The following is a 23579-nucleotide window of genomic DNA, read 5'->3' as shown; positions in this document are numbered from 1 at the left end:
TAAATTCACAGACATAGATCACGATTTTGAGATCATGGAAACACTAGCTAAGGGACCGAGGCTTAACATTACAGAAGTGTGTCTAATACATTTAGACCAGTGTTATAAAGCTAACCTAAATACGAACGAAATTTTGGAGAAACCCAAAGTATTATATGATTGCTTGATCCTATTACTTGACAAGCTAAGAATTCCAGAAAATTTGTCCGTCTTTCATACTACTGTCTTTGTCCACAAGGTCCCCCGGACCCTCTCCTACATTGTCAACGTTCCAGAAACTTTCCCCTTGCCACCTGTACTTCCCCTTCCTTAGCGCTTCATCACATCGCACACGACACGAGCAGACACACTTGTCGTGCTGCAGTCGCCGCGCAAAGTACACAGCCGTTGAGGTGAGTCGGTTTCATGAATGATTCAATCAGGTTTTTAACAGGTTTTTTCTTGCTTTCTATTAACATTGGGCTTTCATCATTAGAGGGTTATACTGAACTGAGAGTCTATGCCCGCTTAACAACATCAGGGCAAATTCCAACCATTAGATATACAACATCAGAACCAAGTTTCCACATCTCAATAAACTAAAGAAGGCGGCGCAGTTTAGCAATTTAATGAACACGAGTTTTTTTATCCAATAAATGGCTAGCAATGCATCTGTGAAATGAACATTTTAACATTGTAGGACCCGATTCAGCTCTAATTTCACAATTTTAAGATTGTATTTGAACTTGATTTCTACGAGTCTATATAACAGCCATCACAGAATATTGAAGACAACTCGTCTCTCAGAGATGAGATTTTACATTTTTGACTCACAAGGGTTATCTTGTTGTAAATTAGAGTTTTTAAATTTAACATTAGATATTAAGGAGTTAATTATATCAATATGTTGTTTTATACTGTTATATCTCCATCTTTCTCTACTTATTATGCAGCTGATGGTGGTGCCTAAATGAGCGCCGAAACTAGTTCTGCAATAAAAAAGTATATGTTGTAAAAACCATCTAACAACAGTGTATTTGTATTGAACTAGGTGGAACCTACAAGATTTTTATTTCAATTGTGATCTCAGTTCAATACGGGCAAATAAGATGAAGTTCCTCACGTTTAATAACTTGTTTCTCTCATATTTTTATAAAATTAGTTGTACAACAAATTTTATGAAACATTTTACCGTGAGCAACAGATATTAGATTACAATTAAATCAGTGGCCCAAATGACAGAACTAATATGCGAGTAAGGAAAATGGTATGTTAAGTTGTTTTTCTACCTGAGTGACATGGCAGGGCTGAACTCTTTTATATTATTTACTGGGAAAAAATGCCACAGCAGCTTGACTTCCGATTCTGCCTAACAGATCAGCTGCTAGAGGAATGGCAACGGAGAGGAAGTCGCCAAGAGAAGGTTGACCACCTTCACGAGGAGACTGCCTGAGACTTTCTGGATATTAGATCCCTAAACCAGTTTCTCCGACCCAATCAAAGCAAAAACCACAACAAGGTGTTTTGTATGTTAGCTAACTAAGTGGATGTGTGTTGAGTGTGACAGACCCCTCTGTGTACACACCTGTTTTCAACTGTCCCATACTCTAAAGACATTATGAAAGAAGGAAGTGTAGTAAAATATACAAACTTGATCACATATAACAAGCAATTATGCTTTTGTCAATTGTACTATTCTTTCCATTATTTTTTGGAAAATATCAGTTACACCCCAGTTTTCAATTAGGTACTGGATATTGAAGGTGCCAGTTATGTGCTGTAAGTGTAAAATTTTATATTTTTTTATTAAAGAAATATTAAAATAAAAATTATTTAAAATTAAGAATTAAAAATTTTCAAGAAAAAAATTCACTCCTCGTGACCTGCAAGTGCTGCTAAAAACACACTGTTCAAAAGGTTAAAAAATATATTAAAAACCCCACAGGCCAAATTTCAATGGATTCAGTCTCGAGATGTATGATATGTTTTTTTCACTGTAACACAATCACAATTCTATTTTATTTCACTCCACTGCATGAGTACACAACTATGACTTGAGTTACAGTCAGTAAGATAAGACACAAAACAGCCAACTCAAATTTACAGAGACAATATAAACTTTTAACATTAAACTCACAAATTGATAACTATAATAGTTTATTGGAAGAAAACAACATTCACTTATTAGAGTCCTTTGTAACGCTCACGCTCTTTTGGTGTCGGACAGCACTCTCACTATGCTGCCTACACCACCCACAGCATATGCCTTCTCGTGCCACACCAGCAGGTGGCCACTGCTTCCTTCCGAGGGCATCTCGAACCCCCTGTACACATATTTCATGAGCACGTCGATCAAGTCTCGATCCAGGGATGCAACAGCTTCCTCGATCTGAGAGGACTTGATTGCCAGCAACACTCGCAGGGTCAATGCCAATGCACTATCCTGTAACAAATAGATGAATTTAAAACATGTCACGATCTCTTATTGAACTCATATGTCAGAACTATCAACAGCATTTAAGTTTTTATTACATGTGATAAAATTCATTTTTGGGTCCGTATTGAAAGTATTTGTATTAAATAGCACTAGTATGTTTTTATTGTTCTCCCACCTATTCAATACAATACAATCTTAAAAGTAAGGACTTTGTCCTTATCAAAATGTTGACATAAAATGAATACATTGGATGGTACATGTTTCGCCCAATCAGGTACCTGATCTATTCCTAAGGTAAAAAATGGCTGATGATGCCTACTATTGATAGGTAAAACATGTACCATCCAATGTATTAATTTTATGTCAACATTTTGATAAGGACAAAGTCCTAACTTTTAAGATTGTATTGTATTGAATAGGTGGGAGAACAATAAAAACATACTAGTGTTATTTAATAAGCATTTAAGTTGTTAGCAATTTTTGAACAGAGTCTATAAAGTAGATTTTTCCCATCAAGACATGGTTACTGAACAGATAGCCTAATTTCATCTACAATGGATTGTGTCAAGTGTGGTAACAGATACTTTCTCACCAAAAGCTCTTCAATAATACTATGCCTTCATCAAGGACCTATTTCAATCAGAGATTAGTTCAGCTCCATAGATAGAGCCAGCCACACTCATTGGGTCGTTGAGGTTTAATACACATTCTGTGGAAAATCAGTGGTAATATCAAACTACAAAGGTGGCCTAATGTGATTGAATGATACCTAGAACTCCTTTCCTATCTGCTTTCCAAGCCTTCTCAATGCAGAAAGCCTCTACTCCATTTCCCTTTTATACACTACAAACTACTACATACATTGTTGTCAAGAGAGGCCCTTCACATGAGAAACTTTCTATGCTACAGCTTTGTCGGATGAAAGGGAACAGTCAACAAGCAGTAACAGCCAGTAACTCAGAAACGTATGTATGCTGCTGACCCTCCGCTTCTCAGCACTAAGGGACACTGTTTCGTTATTTGCAGTAAGAAAAATGTACAAGTGTTAACGGATGAAAAATAACATTTAGCAATATACAGAGTGTAACAATAATCTATGGGCAAACTTTTAGGACACATTCTTCACATACAGAAGAAGAAAATATGTTACATGGACATGGGTCCAGAAATGCTTTATATCCACTCATTTTCTACAACTCTACATAGTACATTAATCATGAGAAAAGCACAGAAACAGTGTGTTCCAGTATACCACATGAAATTCTTTCTAACATGAAACGTTCAAAATGCTCTCCATTAGTATTGATACATGTATTATTCACCGAGCGAGTTGGCCGTGCGGTTAGGAGCGTGCAGCTGTGAGCTCGCATCCGGGAGATAGTGGATTTGAACTCCACTGTCTGCAGCCCTGAATATGGTTTTCCGTGGTTTCCCATTTTCACACCAGGCAAATGCTAGGACTGTACCTTAATTAAGGCCACGGCCACTTCCTTCCCATTCCTTTCCCATCGTCACCATAAGACCTATCTGTGTCGGTGCGACGTAAAGATACTAGAAAAAAAAAATTACATGCATTAACCCGCGCTCAGCTATATTTTCTTGACCTTCTGATCTTCTAATTAACATCATGCAAATTGTCAGTGAGCAAGATACAGACAACAGTAAGCTGACGCATTCTGGCGTGGCACAACAAATATTCTAAGGACGGCAGCTTATCTAATTTCATGCTTTATATTCCAAGTGTAGTAGATAGTTATGAATTTTTCAGCTATGTGCTGTCTTTGATGCTATAACTGCCGTTAAGTGCATATGCGCATCTTGGTTTCTTAATATTAATTGTCATCTGTTTGACAAAAGTGTTAAGTTGTATCAAATCTTGCCTACCTTGTGCAGTACCTCAAACTACAAGTGTATGTCCCCTTGTCTCAGCCTATTTTCTTCAACATCCTTTGACTTTGTTTTTGGTAGCAGTTTCTTATATCTTTGTCTTACAGGTAAATAAGGTATTATTTTGTTATGTTAGTGTAAGAGCACCAGTACAATTATTATTATTATTATTATTATTATTATTATTATTATTATTATTATTATTATTATTATTATTATTACCCAGCCCTATGGTGTAGAGGTAGCATACCTGTCTCTTAATCCAAGGCCCTGAGTTCGTTTTCTGGCCATTATGAGGATTATAACTCTGGACTGAGGAGTAGGAGGGGGTTCACGTGATACAAGATTTTCTCAAGGTCTTTGTTACAGGACGAAAGCGTGCCAGTGAGAAGTTGACACTACTGACCTAGTATACATAGACACACATTGGTTGCCATGGTCACAATGGTGTTGGGAATTTGATGACGCTAATTCCAGATAGACTCCTAGCCTAAAAACATCCATGACTCTTCTAACAATTTATTTTTTGAAACACTCTCCAAGTACACTGAAAAGCCATTGATATGCTGAGCATCTATAAAATCTGTCAAAGAAATCAATTTTTGGATATTGTAATACAATTCTTGGCTTGCTGTCACATCATGTACAGCAAAATGAACAAACTGCTACGATAAGAAGCCTACTTCCCACGTTTGAATCTGTTTTGGTGATTTTTTTAAAGGGCCTGGTTTTTTGAACTTAACTGAACACCAACAGCGTATCTTATACAATACTAATGCATATGGTTATCAGATTCATATAAATAAAAAAGGGGACAAAACTACCGGTATTTAAAAAGAGGACAATACCAGAAAAAGAGGACACAAAAATTTGAAAGATTTCAAAATTATCAATATGAAAGGATTTACACTTAGCTTGCAAATAATACAGAATACACATTTCAGCATCCCAATAATCAATATTAGTTTTAGCACCATCCATTTAAAACAGACAAATGTGTCGAACATCAAGCCCATCATTTGAAGTATTCGTAGCATGTTTCATACAATAACATAGCTTCCTTCATAAAACCACTAACTTCCTTATTAAACCCATCTTTTCCAGTATTTTCTAACTTCTTTTTAACTTTGAGGCAAATGAACTTCCCTTGCAATCAGTTTTGAAGTATCTGACAAATGATATCCAGGCTTTCCATTCTTTCAAAAATAGAACTTTCTTTCCCTTCCTATTTGCATAAAATATGGGCATCAATGAATGTAAATGCCATAAGTAGGCTTCACCTAATCTATTTTCACAAAATGAAACTAATATCTTAGATGGCTTACATGCAGATAAGAAATAAGACTTTAATCCAGTATACATTTCCAACATTCTTTTAATGCATGGGAAAAGATTCAACCATCTAATTTTGCATTGAGACAGTAACATCTTGTAACTAATGTCAACAAATTCACTGTTCTCACAGTATAAATGGAAAAATAATTATACATTTTCAACATTAAACATTCAATATGAACAGATAAACAGTCAGCTGCATGCTGTATTGTATTATATAATACCAGCAAAAAAGCCTGTTGCCAACTTAAAAAAACATGTGAACAAGATGAAAATAGTTGCACCACAGTCTAGTATATTAGGCTGTGGTTGCACTGAATTCTGCTTCATAATACAGCAGATATGGATATGTATTTTGTTTTCATGCTTGGTTTGACTTTTTATAATCATGGGCCTACAGATAAGCAGCTTTTGCTGCTACAGACCACTACTATTAAATAATTTTAGAACATTTTCTATAACAAAAATTATAATTTCTATTATTATTATTATTATTATTATTATTATTATTATTATTATTATTATTATTATTATTATTATTATTATTATTATTAACTTTACTGGCCATTTTGAACCACTTGAGTCATTCCATGTTCACTTTCTCTTTGAAGGATGTTCTGTTTGGTTCTTGTGATATGCCCAGAACATTTTCATTCATTCTGATCATAATTTTCTTTATTCGTCTGAATTCTGTCTCATTTCTGAAGAAAATTTGTTAGTCTTAAGAAGAGTGCTAATTTTATTTTCTATGTTCATTTATATTTAATTTCTATATTCAATCAATCAATCAATCAATCAATCAATCAATCAATAAATCAATCAATCAATCAATCAAATCATCAATGATCTGCATTTACAGCAGTTGCCCAGGTGGCAGATTCCCTATCAATTGTTTACCTCATATTTACATTTCTTTATAATTGTTTACCTAACTTTTTCTTAAATATTTTCAACGAACTCTGAAATTTATCAAACATTTCTCTTGATAATTTATTCCAATTCCAATTTATTCCTCATCCTATAAATGAATATTTGCTACAATCTGTCCTCTTGAATTCCAACTTTATCTTCTTCTTTCCTTTTAAAAGCCCCACTCAAGCTTATTCTTCTACTTATGTCATTCCACACCAATTCACCACTGACAGCTCGAAACATGCCACATATCATAAGTTATGATCTTCATTTCCGTGTTGACGTATAACTTATATAATAGGAATTAATTGAGCGATGTTCCACCATTCAACAATATATATAATACAGAAAATTTATTAAGTGAAAACCGGTTTTGATTCCCTCAGAATCATCATCAGTTCCAGTAAGTAAATAAATCAAAGGATCTTAACAACAATCAACATGAAATCTGCCTTTAAATACATTTAAAATGGTTGACATGGGTTATATGACATAAAACACATTAATATTTAAAGAACGCCCTAGAATCAAGGTCACAGATAACTGCAGTGTGTTTGTACAATGTTTAACAGAGCTTTAAAATGCATGAAAACTTGAAGTTGAGGAATACTGTGAGGTTCTTTTTTGTTACTGTGGATATAAAAAACATATGTTAAAATGTTCAAATATTCGTAGTTGAATCATCGATGGGGGGTAAAAACATATATCAAATTTGACGATCTTGTAGAGTACCGATGTTAAGACAATTTGCAGTTAAAATGATTATTATTATTATTAGAAAAGCGCACGAATGTGCATTACAAAGATCATTGACCGTTTTAGTCTTTGCTATAGTCGCATAGAGATTTGTTGTTGTTTTTACATCTTGTGATGTGATACATGTCACAGAACTGATCACACAGAGAACATTCACATTATTCATTTGGGTCGTGATAAGACATATTTTTACATATTTTATGGTGGTACCCGTGTACTGCTAGTTTTATTATCACATGTCTTAGCTTCTGGTTGGCGTTCGTCCAATTTCGATCCAACATGGCATCTGTGCTGTAGAACTCTAGTGGAATTTCTTCTCTCTTCTTCCGCCTCTCCGCTAGGTGTGCTTCTACATTCATTGTGGATGGCAGTGGTAGTTTTATCCTCAGTTCTTCAATAAGAAAGGGTTCCCGTGCTAGTTCGTATGTTAGGCGGGAACGCGTGTATTTTGAAATGCCCATTATGGTCTTTAGGAATTTTGCCTTAACTCCTTCTATGGTGGCCAGGTCTCTCTTTGTTAGTCTTTCCCATATCAAGTGGATTCCATAGGTGAGTATTGGTAGGATCGTTGTGTCAAATAGGCGCATAGCTGTTTTTAAGGATAACTGCTGTAGATTGTTGATGTCGTACATGGCTTTCATGGCTGCAACTGCTTTGTCTTTTATGTGTAGTCTGAACGTCCCAGTAGTCTGTAAGGTTATTCCCAGGTATTTGAATGAGTTTACTATTTCCACTTTGCCGTCTTCGTATTCTATGTCGTCGTTTGCTGCGTTTCGTCCGCCTTTCCGAAAGACCATCTGTTGAGTTTTTTCCAGTTTATTTTCAGGCTGTTATTTCCTGCCCATTCAGCCAGCGCTGAGAAAGCGTGTTGGAGCTCTTCCTTCTTTGTTGACCCTAGGACCATGTCGTCTGCATATATGTAGATCACTGCATCCTTTGCTCTTTCTCTGATTGCTTTTGTTACGTCCGCGGTGGCAATATTGAATAGTATGGGGCTGAGTGGATCGCCTTGCAGCACTCCATTAGTTTGGGTGATTTCCTTTGTTTTATGGGTCGCATCATCTATGGTGATCTGGTTGTATGCCAGAATATTTCTTATTAGAGCTGTAAGGGGAGTATTTCCAGCCATAGTTTGGAGTTTTGACATTAGTATATTCCTGTCTATTATGTCGAAGGCTTTTGTATAGTCTATGAAGACTGCATAAAATTTTCCTTTGTGAAGCCGTTGTGCTTCTTCTATGTCACTGAGTAGGTTTTGGATTGCATGCAGGGTTCCACTTCCGCTTCTAAATCCAAATTGCTCTTCTGGCATTTTGGGGTCTACTTCTTCAACTATCCTGTTGGTTAGGATTCTTGTTAACAGCTTGAAGATATTGCTTTCTAGAGCGATTCCTCTGTATGAGTTTGGGTCGCTGGTTTCACCTTTCCCTTTATAGAGGGTTATAAATGTTGATTTTCTCCATTCATCGGGAATATTTCCTAATTCTAGGCATTTATTAAACAGTTTGGACCATATTTCTGCTAGATGCTGCGCGGATTCTTTAAGGTGCTCATTATAAAACCCGTCTGGTCCAGCGGCTCTTTAGCATTTTGTAACTTTGATAGTGTCTAACACCTCTGCTTTGGTGATGGGAGGTATCGCTTCAAGCTGGTTGTTGTATTCAATTTCGTACGCCGCCTGTTTCCTTGCATTGTTGAGAATATGAGTGAAGTGCGTTTCCCAGGTTCCTATTTCTACGTTGCTACTTCTTGATGATCTTCTGGGTCTAATGGCTACATATGGGTCTTTTATTGCTTCTTCGGCGGTTTTTTCACCTTCTGTCTCTATGTATTGATTGCGTTTTTGTGTTAGTAGGTTCTTGTAGTATTTTCGTTTTTCGCCGTATATTTGTAGATCTTCTGGTTTTGACGTCATCTTGGCTTTATGCAACGCATTTAATGTGATTTTTCTTTCTGTGTAGCACTCCTTGTCGAACCACGGTTGAGCTTTTCTTGTGTTCATTTTGTGGGTTATACTTGCTTTTAGCATATTGTTGATTGTTGCTAGGGCTTTGTTTAAATCACTTTCTTTGATTGCCTCTTCTGCTTTAGTTACATTTCCTAATGCTCTCTCTAGTTCTGCCAAGTTTATCTTTCTGGATACGGTGATTTTTTCATTTGTTGTTATAACTTTCTTTGGAATCTTGAGTGAGAATTTGGTCTGTATGGGGATGTGTTTTCTCAGCGGGATTACTGGTGAAGTCCACAATCCCTTTTGTTCTAGAATGTGTATATCGTCTCCTTTATGGAATACCAGGTCGATGGTGCTACTTCCATTGTGGGCAAAGTAAGTTTTATGTTTTGGGTCATTCACTAATTTGAAATTTTCTTCATCAAGGAATGTGAGGACAGCTCTACATTTCATGTCGGGTTTGTCTAGTCTGCAGTTCATATCTCCTGCTAGTATGATATTTTCTTCTGTGTTTGGAATTTTCCTGAAGGAAAGCATTAGGAGCTCCATTATTTCTTCTATGTCTGTGTTCGGGCTTATATAAATGCCTATTACAGTGAACTTGATTGTTTTTGCAATTATTAGATTTTCTTCTGTATGTAGGGTCTTCATGGGTCCTATCCATGGTTTGTAGTAGATAGATACACCTCCTGATGGCCTTCCTTCTGTTGGTTTCCTTGCTAGGGAGTGGATAGAGTAGAATCCTTGTATGTCTATATGTTTCGTGAGGAATGTTTCTGTGAGGACTAGTATGTCTGATGTTTGTAAAGCGTTTTCTGGTGCTAGTTTTAGTAGTCCGTTTAGCCCTTCTACATTCCACAGAAGCATGCTTATGGGATTATTCGAGAGATACGCCTTCGTTCCTCCTGGAGAAACGAAATCGAAATCGGCGCACAGTTATTCTTCTTGGCCAGAAGTCAGGATTAGATGTTAATTCTAGACATTCGAATGGGATTCCAACTTTATAGGCTCTGTTTTCTCCTCTTGTTGTGATCTCTTCGCAACTGATGTTTCCTCGGATTCCTTTCTTCCTCAGATAGTTTGTCACCATTTCTGTAGTCGTTTCTTGGTTCAATTTCCCAATAAATAGCCAGGCTTTCTTGTCTGCCGCTTGTAGATCATCTTCTACTGTTCCGGTGCCAATTAATATTTTAGGTGCTGGTCGGCGTTGTTGAGTGCCTTTTAATTTTAGTTGTGACTGCTGCTGTGTATTTCTTTCTTCTTCCGTATCCGATTAGCTGAGGAGTTGGGGGAACATCCTCCGTTGTTTTATAACATCTGCTTTGTTGTTGAAACTGTCGCTGTTATTGTTGTTGAAGTAAAAGTTGAATTATGGTATGGCCTTGGTTGTATGGCACAGTATCGTAAAAGGTGGATGTCTGAGGAAGAAGAAGAAAGAAATGAAAACTAGTGTGTGTGTGCGTGCGTGCGCGTGTGTGTGTGTGGGCGCGTGCGGATTTAATTATTGGGAAGTGATTTGATAGTACTTAACTCCCTTATTCCTCGCTCCTGCTCCTACAATTCCAAGGGAATCGAAACCGGTTTTCACTTAATAAATGTTATTGGGTTGAATGGTGGAACATCCCTCAATTAATTCCTATTATATAGGTGCCACATAGTTGAGCATTTCTTCTTACTCCCAAGACTTCCCAGCCCAAAGTTTGCAACATTTTTGTACCACTTCTCCTTTGTCGCAAATCATCCCCATCAATATCTATCTCGGCGCACAACCACCGAATGGTAAAATATGCCTACGACTCTCGTTGTCGCTATAAATTGAAGGTAATGGATCAGTGTAACTTGAGCAGATGTGAAGGATGCCTCGCAGATGTATGCGAGAGCCATACCATCAAATGAGTGAGTTTGAAAGAGGACGCATTATTGGCATGAGAGAACATGATGCATTCACCCAGGAAATTGCTGTTTGTGTGGGACGAAGTGTGCCGGCAGTGCAATGGGTGTGTACAGAATGGTTCACAGAAGGCTGTAGAACACGAGATGGGTCTGGTCGCACCATCCAGGCCTCCCCCCACCAAGAAGATCAATTCGTCATCCGAATGGCATTGCAGGACAGATCTGTGTCCTCGGCTCTGGCGCAACAGTGGAACAGTGTCACACTTAGTACACTATCAGGAGTGACATTCCGTCACCGTTTATTACGGTCTGGGTTACCGGCGCATCTTCCACTTCTCTGCCTACCTCTGACTAATGTGCATAAACCTGCTAGACTGCAATGGTGTATGGAACGACGTCACTGGGGACAGGAATGGCAGCAGATAGTGTTTTCGGATGAACCCAGGTTCTGTTTGTTTGAAAATGGCCCCATTTTGGTTCGCTGCAGACAGGGGGAGAGGCATCACATTGACTGCATTTGCACAAGACATACAGCGCCAACTCAAGGCCTTATGGTATGGGGTGCTATTGGGTACAACCACAAATCACAGTTGGTGCGTGTCCAGGGCACTGTGACCAGTTTCACACACGTGAATGACATCCTGCGACCTGTAGCCATACCCTTTCTGCACGACCACATGTTGCTGCACAAACAAGTGCCTTCTTGTCACAGGATGTCAGACTGTTACCCTGGCTTGCCCGATCATCGGACTTGTCGCCAATCAAAAATGTATAAGACATGCTGAAACAACGGGTGCGGCGCTGTGACCCGATGCCAACCACCAAGGATGAACTGTGGAACCAGACGAATGCAGCATGGATGGCTATACCCCAGGACGCCATTCACGCCTTATACGCATCGATGCCATCACGCATGGAACAAGTTATCAGTGCCCATGGAGGACCCAGTGCCTAATAGGCAACAAGACACATGTTGAATCTAGATGACTGAAATGCCAATTGTTTCTGCAGAACATACTAACAAACATTTTAGGTGAAAATGAACTTCCTATCTCGAGTCTTTCAAGGTGTTCTTTTTTTATGAACATGAGTGTATATTAGTTTTGTAAACATTAGTAAAGTGATAATGAACTGATTATAACATATTTACAGTCATTCACTGTAGTTGTAACATGCTTACTTTTTGTACCAGAAATAATATTCTAAAAGAATTTAATTGTATAAAGTCCACTTGTTCAATACAAGTTTGCCATTTGATAAATGGTCTGTCTGAAAAGCTACCTAAGACATGTTTTGACTTAGCCTAGAGGTCATCATCAACTAAAATAACTCAAACAAGAAAGACATACAAAAACAGTGATACATAAAAAAACTTGAGATAAAATACAATCAACAAATGCAATGAAAATCTATGTTTCAAATGTTCATAGCTTCAATCTTGTATGAATCTAGTTGTGGGTCCAACCGTATTTATCACAACTATTGGTTGGCTGGAGGAATACTTTAAAACTGTGAACATTCACAAATGCTGTTCTATTTGTCATGCTTCTGCAAACGGATTGAAGTTTTAAAATCCGTAAAATTTCTTCATGGAGAATACAAATATAGCTAGGATCTAAAAGCGAAACCAAAAAGCCGAGTGTGGGAACGCAAAATGAAGTAGAAGTAATAGTTAATACGAAGAGTCGCAAAATAATACTGACTTTCTCTTTCCTCCAGCCCAGTGCCTGTATAGATCAGGTTGGGTCAGTGTTGACCTCCACACTGACTAGTGACCATTCTGAGGTTGTGTTGGATAAGGGAACCAGCAGGTGAGGGGAGGTGAAAGGGCAGCATGTTGAATGATCTAATGGGAACTTTCATTTATTTGGCTGCATGAAATTTTATTGTGTAATTTGACATGACAGAAATTTTATGGTATAAAAATGTTATTTTGTTAGACTGAAATTTTGGACTTGGAAGAATTATTTCCTTTTGTAATTGCACCATTTCCTGTTACTGGATCTTCCCTGCTCCTTCGGTAGGAGCGATGTAACGCCCGCATCTTTATCGTCTGACCAAGTTAGCAAGCGTTCGTGCTCGCACCGAGCTCTATCCTTCATGGGATCCTGACTACCTCAAGGTAAGCAATGTTCATTTTTTAATGTTTTATTACTCAACTTCAATTTAAATGTAAAATTTTCTTTAACTATGCAGGAGTTCGCCCTTGGATCTAGCGTTCACCGCTAATTTTATGTCACAATGACTTAGCTTTTCAGCTAAGATCACTTTCATCTTGTTGGAGGCAAACTTTGTTTTGTTTTTTTCCCTAACTTTTTGATTATATTAATTTAACTTATTGATCTGGTTTTGCCATCTTGTAATTCCGTTTAAACTAGCTTGAGTAATTGTTTCTTTGAGTCATCGACATGAAGTGTTTCAGAGATGACCCAGGTTTCTTTCGCCGCTTAGTTGGTGTAAAATTTCATTATGATTTTGGTTTGTGTAGAATGGGAATTACCCCTAAGGTTAATCAACACATATCATCGGAATAGGTTTTTGATGACCGGGCGAGTTGGCCGTGCGCGTAGAGGCGCGCGGCTGTGAGCTTGCATCCGGGAGATAGTAGGTTCGAATCCCACTATCGGCAGCCCTGAAAATGGTTTTCCGTGGTTTCCCATTTTCACACCAGGCAAATGCTGGGGCTGTACCTTAATTAAGGCCACGGCCGCTTCCTTCCAACTCCTAGGCCTTTCCTATCCCATCGTCGCCATAAGACCTTTCTGTGTCGGTGCGACGTAAAGCCCATAGCAAAAAAAAAAAAAAAAAAAAAGTTTTTGATGTTTAAATTTAGTGCCAAAGAATTTGTAATTTATGAAACTTTCTATAAGCGTACTGAGCATATCTCAAGGTATGGCCAAGTCCATTCATTTCATTATGTGATTAGAGTTCTATTTTAAAAATTTCTTGAGTTTTGAATATGTTATTAATTTTTTTTAAATAATGTTCTCCTAGGAAAATTATCTTCTTTGAATCTTTAGCTATGAAATTCATAAATTCTTACATTCCATTACCTCTCAGGGTTCCATGCTGCTTCCCACGTCTTATCCGTAGTTGTTGTTCTTCCTACTTTATTTCGAAATTACATTTTACGAGGTGTTTTAACTATTTTAGGTTTACTTTCATGTTTTAAATGTCTTCCTTTATTATTTTGTGTGTTAATAACTCGTTGATTTTATTACACAATAAAATTTTATACAGCCAAATAAATGAAAGTTCACATCAGTTCATTCAAAATGCTGCCTTTTCACCACCACACTTTTCTTTTTTATGTTACGGTAAATAGTGATGTTATGATTAATTCCAATCATCATTGATCTGAAGACATATCTTCCAATATGGAAACTGAATTGTCAAAATAAAACTTGAATCACAGATTTTTGTTGGGCTCAAATTAATCTTGCAGTGCAGCTATAATCTTAAGATCTATTTCGTCAACACCCTATCTGAAATTATGGAACATTTACCATTAACATTTACATTTGTACTAAATAATAATGCCGGTCCCAAGCCCGTTGCCCCATCTTGCAAGTGATTGGGAAGGAGGAGGGGGCGGAGTAACAACCTTGTTAAAAAACCTGGGTCCATCTGGCTCCGGATGGTAGCACCCTGTAAGGACCCCTGCCTAGGGTTACAGGTGAAACCTGGTCAACGGTCTCAAAGGTGGATGAGGAATTTAATGTCCCAACGGTGGAGAGAGCAGAAGAACTTAGTGGAGTAAAGCACGAATAAAAAAATCATTTCGGACTAACAATCCAATCTTATCTTGGAATTAATTTCCTACCTTGTACAATGTACAATTTCAATTGCAGAATGGAAAGTCTGCTGAATGAAAGCACTACCCCAGGTGGTAGCTCGGAAGAGAAATCCACCATTGTGTTATGCAATGCATCGGGACCTAGGGTTCTAGGGAGTCCCAACATCTGCAAAAAGGGTGAGTCGGAGCATCCTTGGAATCCTTTCAGACTTAAATTTAAGAGGAAATTCTTTGCAGGCACTCCTAATGTAAATACCTTGCTAAAAACCGGCAAACAGAAAGAACTGGAAATTTTCTTCGACATGAAATCCAGATCTTAGCAGCTAGCAATCAAAATTCTGAAAGGAATGCCACTACTAGGTACCATCTTTTATGTCCATAAAGCAATAGTTGATAATGTTATGGAATTCAAATCTAGTTCAGAGAGGTTATCTCTTCTCACACTTAAATGCAAGAACAAAAAGAATACATTTGTTGACTGTCATGCACCGATAAATGAAGATAATAGGAAGAACCAAAGTAAAACCGAAGAATTCTGGAGTCTTCTAGATGATGGAATATCAAAAATTCCAAAATAAAATGTTGTTATTCTTGTTCCGGGGTTACCCGTGGAGCAGAAAGAGGAGAAAGAAGGTGCGGGCTTGAATGAGTCTAACTACAATATCAAAATGAATTTAAAACTTAAACTGAAGGTTATATTTTCAGAATTTCAAACTTAACAATTTTTCATAATAATGAAACATCAGGTACAATGACAATCTTAAAACAAGTCAAGGAAAATACATTAGTGAATTTTACAGATCCTGGGATTCAAGCCCCTCGCTTTACAGTTCCTGAGCTCCTAGCTCAAATTTACAAAAGAGCACAAATTTATTCAAAGGCAGAAATACCCTAAATCAAGAGCACTTGCTCCCCAAAATACAATATCAAGCCTTCCAGGGGCACCCTTCACAATTACAGAACTTAGAAAAAGAGCTAACAGACTCTCAGTTTCCCAATCCTACACAAGACAATATTACATAAAGATATACAATCTCTGGCCTCTCAAGCCACAATTTACAACTGAACCGATTTCTACACAGGGATATCTAGTACCCAACCTACAGGGCCTTTGCAAAAAGGAACAGGTAAAATAAACGGCCCAAACACAAGCTGAATGGAGGCGTACACTGCGCTCCAGATAATGCAATATTAAAACCTATAGGTCTCTCGGCCAAAGAAACAGGGGCTAATCCCAAGCTACTTGATGTAGCACGCATGGAAATAACTAATACATTATAGGAAAAAAAAGGTTGCTAAATTGCAGGCACCTCAAACCAAGATGAAGGGGAGCTCGAGAGGGTAGCTCACTCTCTATCCACGATTTACAGTTAAAGATTTTATGAAGTTTTTACATTAGCCGAAAGAAAAGTTACATTATAGAAAAGTTTGTTACATAACTAAAGAGTCGGACCTTTCCCTAGGGTTAAACTGCGGAGGTAGCAAGAAAGAATAAAGTTATGTGGCCATTACCTTATAGATGCTCTAGCTGCTGACGAAAGAGGCTGCCCGCCTCCTGCTTGACACACACACTCAGATAGGCGACGGTCAATTGGCCAAGAAACGTGAAAAGCCGCAGTTTATAAACCCTCAGGGAAGGTTCGAGATCATTCAAGATTAATTAGGACACACCCTCTTAAATTTTATTGGCAGATACAAAGTGAAGAAAAAATACGGGATTGGTTGGAAATTAATTACAAAAATTAGTGATTGGCTAGATTAAAAACTGGCGGAAAGAAAAGGAAGAATTGCCAACCCAAAAATAAATGAACATCAATCAGTTACAAAAACCTATAAATACAAAACTTCTTTAAATTATAAGTTCTTTCACTTTGCACCAGAGTGCAGGCATATCCGGCACACAAAAGAACAAACAAAAATGGCATGAGACTAATTAATCTCTGTAAATCTTTTAACCTAAAATTAATGTTGACCTTCTTTAAGAAAGGCTAAAAGATTGGTGTCCCCAAACCCGATGTCAGGTGAATTTCAATTGGACCATATACCTATTTCTCAAAAAAGTATTAGGGAAATTATGAATGTTAAAATAATAAAAAGTGGGGAGTTTGACTCCAATCACTACCTCTCTAAAATTAAGCTAAAGCGTCTACCTCGCAGGAATCAAAGGAGGCCGAGAAAATTGATGAAATACAACATAGATAGGCTTAACATTACACAAGCAACTATAGAAAACTTTCAGGAAGAAATTAAAATAACTCAGCATGGCAAATGGCCAGAATTATCTAAACAGATTAATAGTGCAGCAAAGAAAGTATTTGGATCAGTTATAATTTAAAAAAGTATGGTAGAATAATGTATGTGAGGAAGCACTAATGGAAAGAACGAAAAAGTGGAAAAAATGGAAATGTTCCAGAAAGAATGAACACTATGAGCTATTTAAACTACAAAGAAAAGAAACAATAAGAATAATAAGGCAGGTTAAAAGATCTTTTGAAAAATCACAGCTAGAAGAAATTGAGAATAATTTTGTAAGAAAAAACTCCCGAAATTTCTATCACACCTTTAAGAATAACATGAAAGGTTATCAATCCCCGAGTATTTGCTTCAGAGAAGCAAATGGTAAAATTGGCCTTAACAATACCCGAATTGTGAAATTCTGGCAAAACACTTTGAATACCTGCTGAACTGCCCTGAGCCAAATCATAAATTAGAATTTTCTGAAATTCACAAAAATCTAGATGCTGATTCACCTCCAACAGCAGAAAAAATTAAGGAAGCATTAAAAAATCTTAAAAATAACAAAGCTAGTAGGGAAGACTCCGTAACAGCTGAACTTTTAAAATGGACTGAACCAAAAATTATATAAGATCTACAAATAATCTTTGAAGAAATTTGGGAAACAGAAAACATCCCAGAGGATTGGAAAGTGGCTCTTGTACACCCATTACACAAGAAGGGTAACAAGCAAGATGTCAACAACTACAGAGGTTTTCTCTCTTGCCAGTTGCTTACAAGATATTCTCAACAATACTACTAAACAGAGTAAAATCGACACTGGTCAGTCAATTGGGTGAATATCAAGCTGAATTTAGAGAGGGAAGATCTTGCTCCAAACAGATTTTCAACCTGAAATCTATAATTTGACACAGATTAATAAACTCTAAAGACATAGTTGTAACATTTATTGACTTTAAAAAAGCTTTTGACTCTGTTGATAGGGAAACCCTAGGTAAAGTAATCCGTGAATTTGGAGTTAAAACTAAATTGGCAAACCTAATTCATGAAACCCTTACAGACACTATCTCAAAAGTAAAATCTATGGATGAAATATCTTGACCTTTCAAAATAAATGCAGGTGTCAGGCAGGGCGATGGTTTATCCCCAATCCTTTTCAACTGCGTCATGGAGAAAATTGTAAGAATTTGGAATGAAAATCTGTAAGAATCCAAAATATTGCCCTTCGTGCTGGGGAAAAAGAACAAAGGTGTTGCAATAAATTGCCTAGCATTTGCAGATGACTTTGCCATACTTTCAGAAAGCCTTACAGATGCAACAATGCAAGTCAATCTCCTTGAAAAAACAGCCAACTTGACAGGCTTGAGAATCTCTGCCGAGAAAACAAAATTTTTGACGAATATAAAAAGTGCCCCGAAGTTTTTAGTAACAGATATTGGTCAAATACAAGAGGTAAAGAAATTCAAATATTTGGGTGAGACAATTCAAGAAAATGGTTTAGAAAAAACTGCTATAGAGGAGAGGATACACAAGATGGAAAGAGCTTACGGTATAACTAAGAATACTTACAGCAAAAAAGTGCTTATCAACAAAACTTACAGTGAAGCACTACAACACAGTAGTGAAAGCAGAATGCCTGTATGTCAGCGAATGTCTAGCACTGAACTACAAGCTTCATAAATTAGAAATATTAGAAAGAAGAATTATAAGGAAAATATTAGGTCCTCTAAGAATTGCAGACTTTTGGAAATTAAGAAGTAACAATTAAATTTACCAGATCATAGAAAACATATCAGAAACAATAAGAAAAAGGAGACTGCTATTTCTTGGACACATTTACAGAATGGATGACAATAGACTAACTAAACGAATCTTCAAGTACCTTTGGGAAAATAAATCAACCACCACCTGGATTCACGAAGTCAAGAAAGACCTGGAAAGGAACAACATACAAGAAGAAGAATTATTGGAAAGAAAGATTTTTAGGAAGAAAGTCTTAAAATGGAAGGGTTCCGAGAAAGGAAAAGAAAACAAAAGTGGACTGAAGACAGGAAATAGAAGCACAGTGAAACAATGAAAGAATACGGGAAGAAAAGGAAAGAACAACTAAGGAGGAAGAACTGAAATTGTAACATGGTCCTTAGAAGGCCGGAACGCAAGAAGAAACATCTTACGTACCGGTATACATTTAATATAAGCCTGATGAATAATAAATACTGATTTTTCATTGCTTTTTTAAAAAATTTATTATACCCTTTAACCAGTGATGTGATGTCTCAAACTCCCAAGAAACATAAAACATCTGTAGGCCTACTTCTTTAATTATAAATCTTGCAGGGAGCTCTAGTTTATGTTACCTTCTTATCTGTGTCAACACACTTTACACCCTAGGTCAGGGTAGCTCTCTATGTTCGATTGAAATTCTCAAATGAACTGCAAGACCTCACGTCACTAGTTAAGAGAGTATAATTGTCAATGCATGTTGCGTGGTCAGCGTAAGTAAACCATCTCAAATGGCTGGTCCATTGCAGTTATTAAGACCTATAAATCCTCAGTTTGAGGAGTACATTAGGGAACTACTAATGAAATATGTAGTGGTATGGCTATTTCCTTTCGGCTATTGGAGACTGCAGTTTCTAACGCTTTTGTGTTGTTCAGCCGGCCCCGCAGTATAGCGGTAGTGTGCCTGCCTCTTACCTGGAGGCCCCGGGTTCGATTCCCAGCCAGGTCAGGGATTTTTACCCGAATGAGGGCTGGTTTGAGGTCAACTCAGCCTGCGTGATGAAAATTGAGGAGCTATCTGACGGTGAGATGGCGGCCCCGGTCTAGAGAGCCAAGAATAACGGCCGTGAGGATTCGTCGTACTGACCACACGACACCTCGTAATCTGCAGGTCTTCAGGCTGAGCAGCGATCGCTTGGTAGGCCGAGGCCCTTCGGGGCTGTTGCGCCATGGGGTTTAGTTTGGTTTGTTCAAGTTGTACCCTGAAAGCCATGAAATTAAAAACCAAAAATGGGTTTCTTGAAAAGTTTGACAGCTAATCACGTGAAATTACCTATCAAAGAAGAATGATAAATGAGCGAGTTCCCAGTGAGATACGAGCAGGGATAAGCAAAATTTTGCACACAACACTCAGCGCTGAGATACGGAAGAAAAACTGGAAAAAGAAAAAAAGGCAATCTTGCCATACATGTTCAGCATCCTCGAAGAAAAAAACAGCATAGGCGTGTTTCAAGTTGGGAGTTGCCAGTCTCCTTGCATTGCACTAAAAAAATCTGCAACAGCTGCATCGAGGAGGAATGAATAACACACCATCAGTGCAGAACGTCAGTGCCAGAATGATAGGTTCCAATGTGTGCTGCACGTTTTAATTTATACGATTATTTTTGTTTGATGATGATGACATTTGCTGTTTCACGGGGCCTAACAGCTAGGTTATCGGCCCCTAATGGTGCGAAAGGAGACAAAATGCAATGACAATTTAAAAGTCCAAAATTCATCCACTGATCAGAATTCAAAACGTGATGATGAAGAATGAATGGATGAATATGAATTTAAAACAATCAGTGGAACCGACCTGCAATGCCTTACCTTCCTAGACCAAGGGACTGATTCTATAGCACAATCCTGAATCAACGATGCTTGTCTAAAGGGGTTCAAAATCCAGGTAAACGACCCCTCAAAATGATACTTATTGCTAGTAAAGTAGAACCATTGTATTTCTCAAGTTGCGGTACTAATCAAAAGCAGCGTAAACTCACGGTATTCCAAACATTATGGTACTACTCACTTACAAGTATTGTACATCGCACAGGTAATGCAGACCTATGGTGTTTTTCACATAATGGCGCCATTCGTAGGTAACGCAAACCTATGGTGTTCCTCACATACGTGTACTACCAGTAACCACAGGGACTTGTACTATCCCGTGGTGTTCCTCAGATAGTGGGTACAAATTACAGGCAACGCAGATCAACGGTGTCGCTCATGTAGTGGTACTAATCACAAGCCATGCCCAGACCCATGGTGTTTCTCACATAATGGTACAAATCACAGGCAACATAAGCCTGTGATATTCCGTATATAGTGATACTAATCACAGGTACTGGAAACCCACAGTGTACCGCTCTCTGCTGCTAGTGATCACAAACCTATGTATTGTGTACATAACACAATGATACTACTCGCAAGTAAAGGCGAGCCATGGTGTTCTCCACGTGATGGTACTAATCACAAGTAGTTTCATAGTTTCAATACGATCATCTCTTGGTCGCCCTTTTAGTCGCCTTTTACGACAGGCAGGGGATAATGTGGGTGTATCTTTGTCTGCTTCTCCCACCCACAGGTTTTTTTAAAAAAATTTATGGCTGGGCTGAGTGGCTCAGACGGTTAAGGCGCTGGCCTTCTAATCCCAAATTGGCAGGTTCGATCCTGGCTCAGTCCGGTGGTATTTGAAGGGGCTCAAATACGACAGTCCCATGTCAGTAGATTTACTGGCACGTAAAAGAACTCCTGCGGGACTGAATTCCGGCACCTCGGCGTCTCCGAAGACCTTACAAAGTAGTTAGTGGGACGTAAAACAAATAACATTATTATTATTATTATTATTATTATTATTATTATTATTATTATTATTATTATTTATGCTTGTGTTCTGGATCAGTGAAAAATGATCTGTTTGGTAATTGTGGTGCATTTGGATAATTTTAGTGACGACGACGATCAAGGCAAAATTTAAGAGGAGTGAGTGAGTAAGAAAGAAGGGAAAATATATTTGAAAAATTATTACATGTTGAATAAAATAAAATAATTATAGTACAGTACTTGTATAATGAAACACAGTTCTTTTAGCGGTTTTGCAGTCCGTCGTCCTGTCTGACTGCATGCGCTTAAGACTTTACATAAGTCCTCCCAAGACCCTTTCTTCTGAGGTATCGTTACCAAATCTGTCTTATCAACCAATCACTACTGATCTGCATTTAAGGCAGTCACCTAGGTGGCAGATTCCCTACCTATTGCTTTCCTAGCCTTTTCTTAAATGATTTCACAGAAATTGGAAATTTATTGATCATCTCCCTTGGAAAGTTTATCCAATTCCTAACTCCCCTTCCCACAAAAGAATATTTGCCCCAGTTTGTCCTCTTGAATTCCAACTTTATCTTCATATCGTGATCTTTCCTACTTTTAAGGACACCACTCAAACTTATTTGTCTACTAATGTCATTCCACGCCACCTCTCCACTGACAACTCTGAACATACAACTAACATACCACTTAGTCGAGCAGCTCGTCTCCTTTCTGCCTTCCCAGCCCAAATTTTGCAACATTTTTGTAACGCTACTCTTTTGTTGGAAATCACCCAGAACAAATCAAGCTGCTTTTCTTTGGATTTTTTCCAGTTCTTGAATCATGTAATCCTGGTGAGGGTCCCATACACTGGAACCATACTCTAGGTGGGGTCTTACCAGAGGTGTATATGTCCTCTCCTTTACATCCTTACTACAACCCCTAAACACATTCATAACCATGTGCAGAGATCTGTACCCTTTATTTATAATCCCATTTATGTGATTACCCCAATGAAGATCTTTCCTTATATTAACACCTAGGTACTTACAGTGATCCCCATACGGAACTTTCACCCCATCAACGTAGTAATTAAAAATGAGAGGACTTTTCCTTTTTGTGAAACTCACAATCCGACTTTTAACCCCGTTTATCATCATACCATTGCCTGCTGTCCACCTCACAACATTATCAAGGTCATTTTGCAGTTGCTCACAATCGTGTTATTTATTACTTTATAACATCATCCGCAAAAAGCCGTAACTCTGATTCCACTTCTTTACTCATATCATTTATATATATTCATAATTACCTCTTTTCTTTGAAGAACGAGGCCTATTAACAAGTTCCTTTCGAAACTACTGAAATTTCTGGCATGTTTAGAATTATCTGACGTTTTGTTTTCTGTATTGTGTCGCACCAAATATCTACTAGGCCTCATTCACTACTGACTTCTTATAACCGCATTACGATTGAGATGACTGTGTACATGTTTGCAAATCAATTTTCATTATAGATGTTACCAAAATAAATACTAAAAACACTTGCATAGAGACATCTATCGCAGACAAGAGATACTAAACATGATTCATTCGGGACAAATATTTCCCTATGGGAATCAACATCTATATCATCTGTAATGTTTATTGAGAGGGCTTATAAATCTGGATTTAAGTTTCTGGAAACTCATTGAGTTAACAGCGCAATTAAAATTATACATATATTTTACATATCACATAGCTAATCATTTAGTGATGGAGCTCGACATAATTGTTTTAAGAGAAAGTACAACTAGGTAACCATCCCATACTGCCAACCTAACACCTATCACA

The 23579-nt window shown here is 37.7% G+C and overlaps 1 protein-coding gene across 1 annotated transcript in view; it reads right to left on the bottom strand.

The window, feature by feature from the left end:
• Nucleotides 1-1765: 1765 nt before the first annotated feature.
• The window catches only part of Arpc5 (Actin-related protein 2/3 complex, subunit 5), a 47851-nt gene continuing 26037 nt past the window's right edge, over nt 1766-23579 (bottom strand). Inside the window, exon 3 of the mRNA XM_067145381.2 lies at nt 1766-2422. Coding sequence (XP_067001482.1) covers nt 2183-2422 — 240 coding nt within the window. The 3' untranslated portion in view covers nt 1766-2182. The remainder of the gene's footprint in view (nt 2423-23579) is intronic.

The sequence above is a fragment of the Anabrus simplex genome, chromosome 4 (assembly GCF_040414725.1).
Source record: "Anabrus simplex isolate iqAnaSimp1 chromosome 4, ASM4041472v1, whole genome shotgun sequence".
Lineage (NCBI taxonomy): Eukaryota > Metazoa > Arthropoda > Insecta > Orthoptera > Tettigoniidae > Anabrus > Anabrus simplex.
This window is presented reverse-complemented; position numbering and strand designations above follow the sequence as displayed.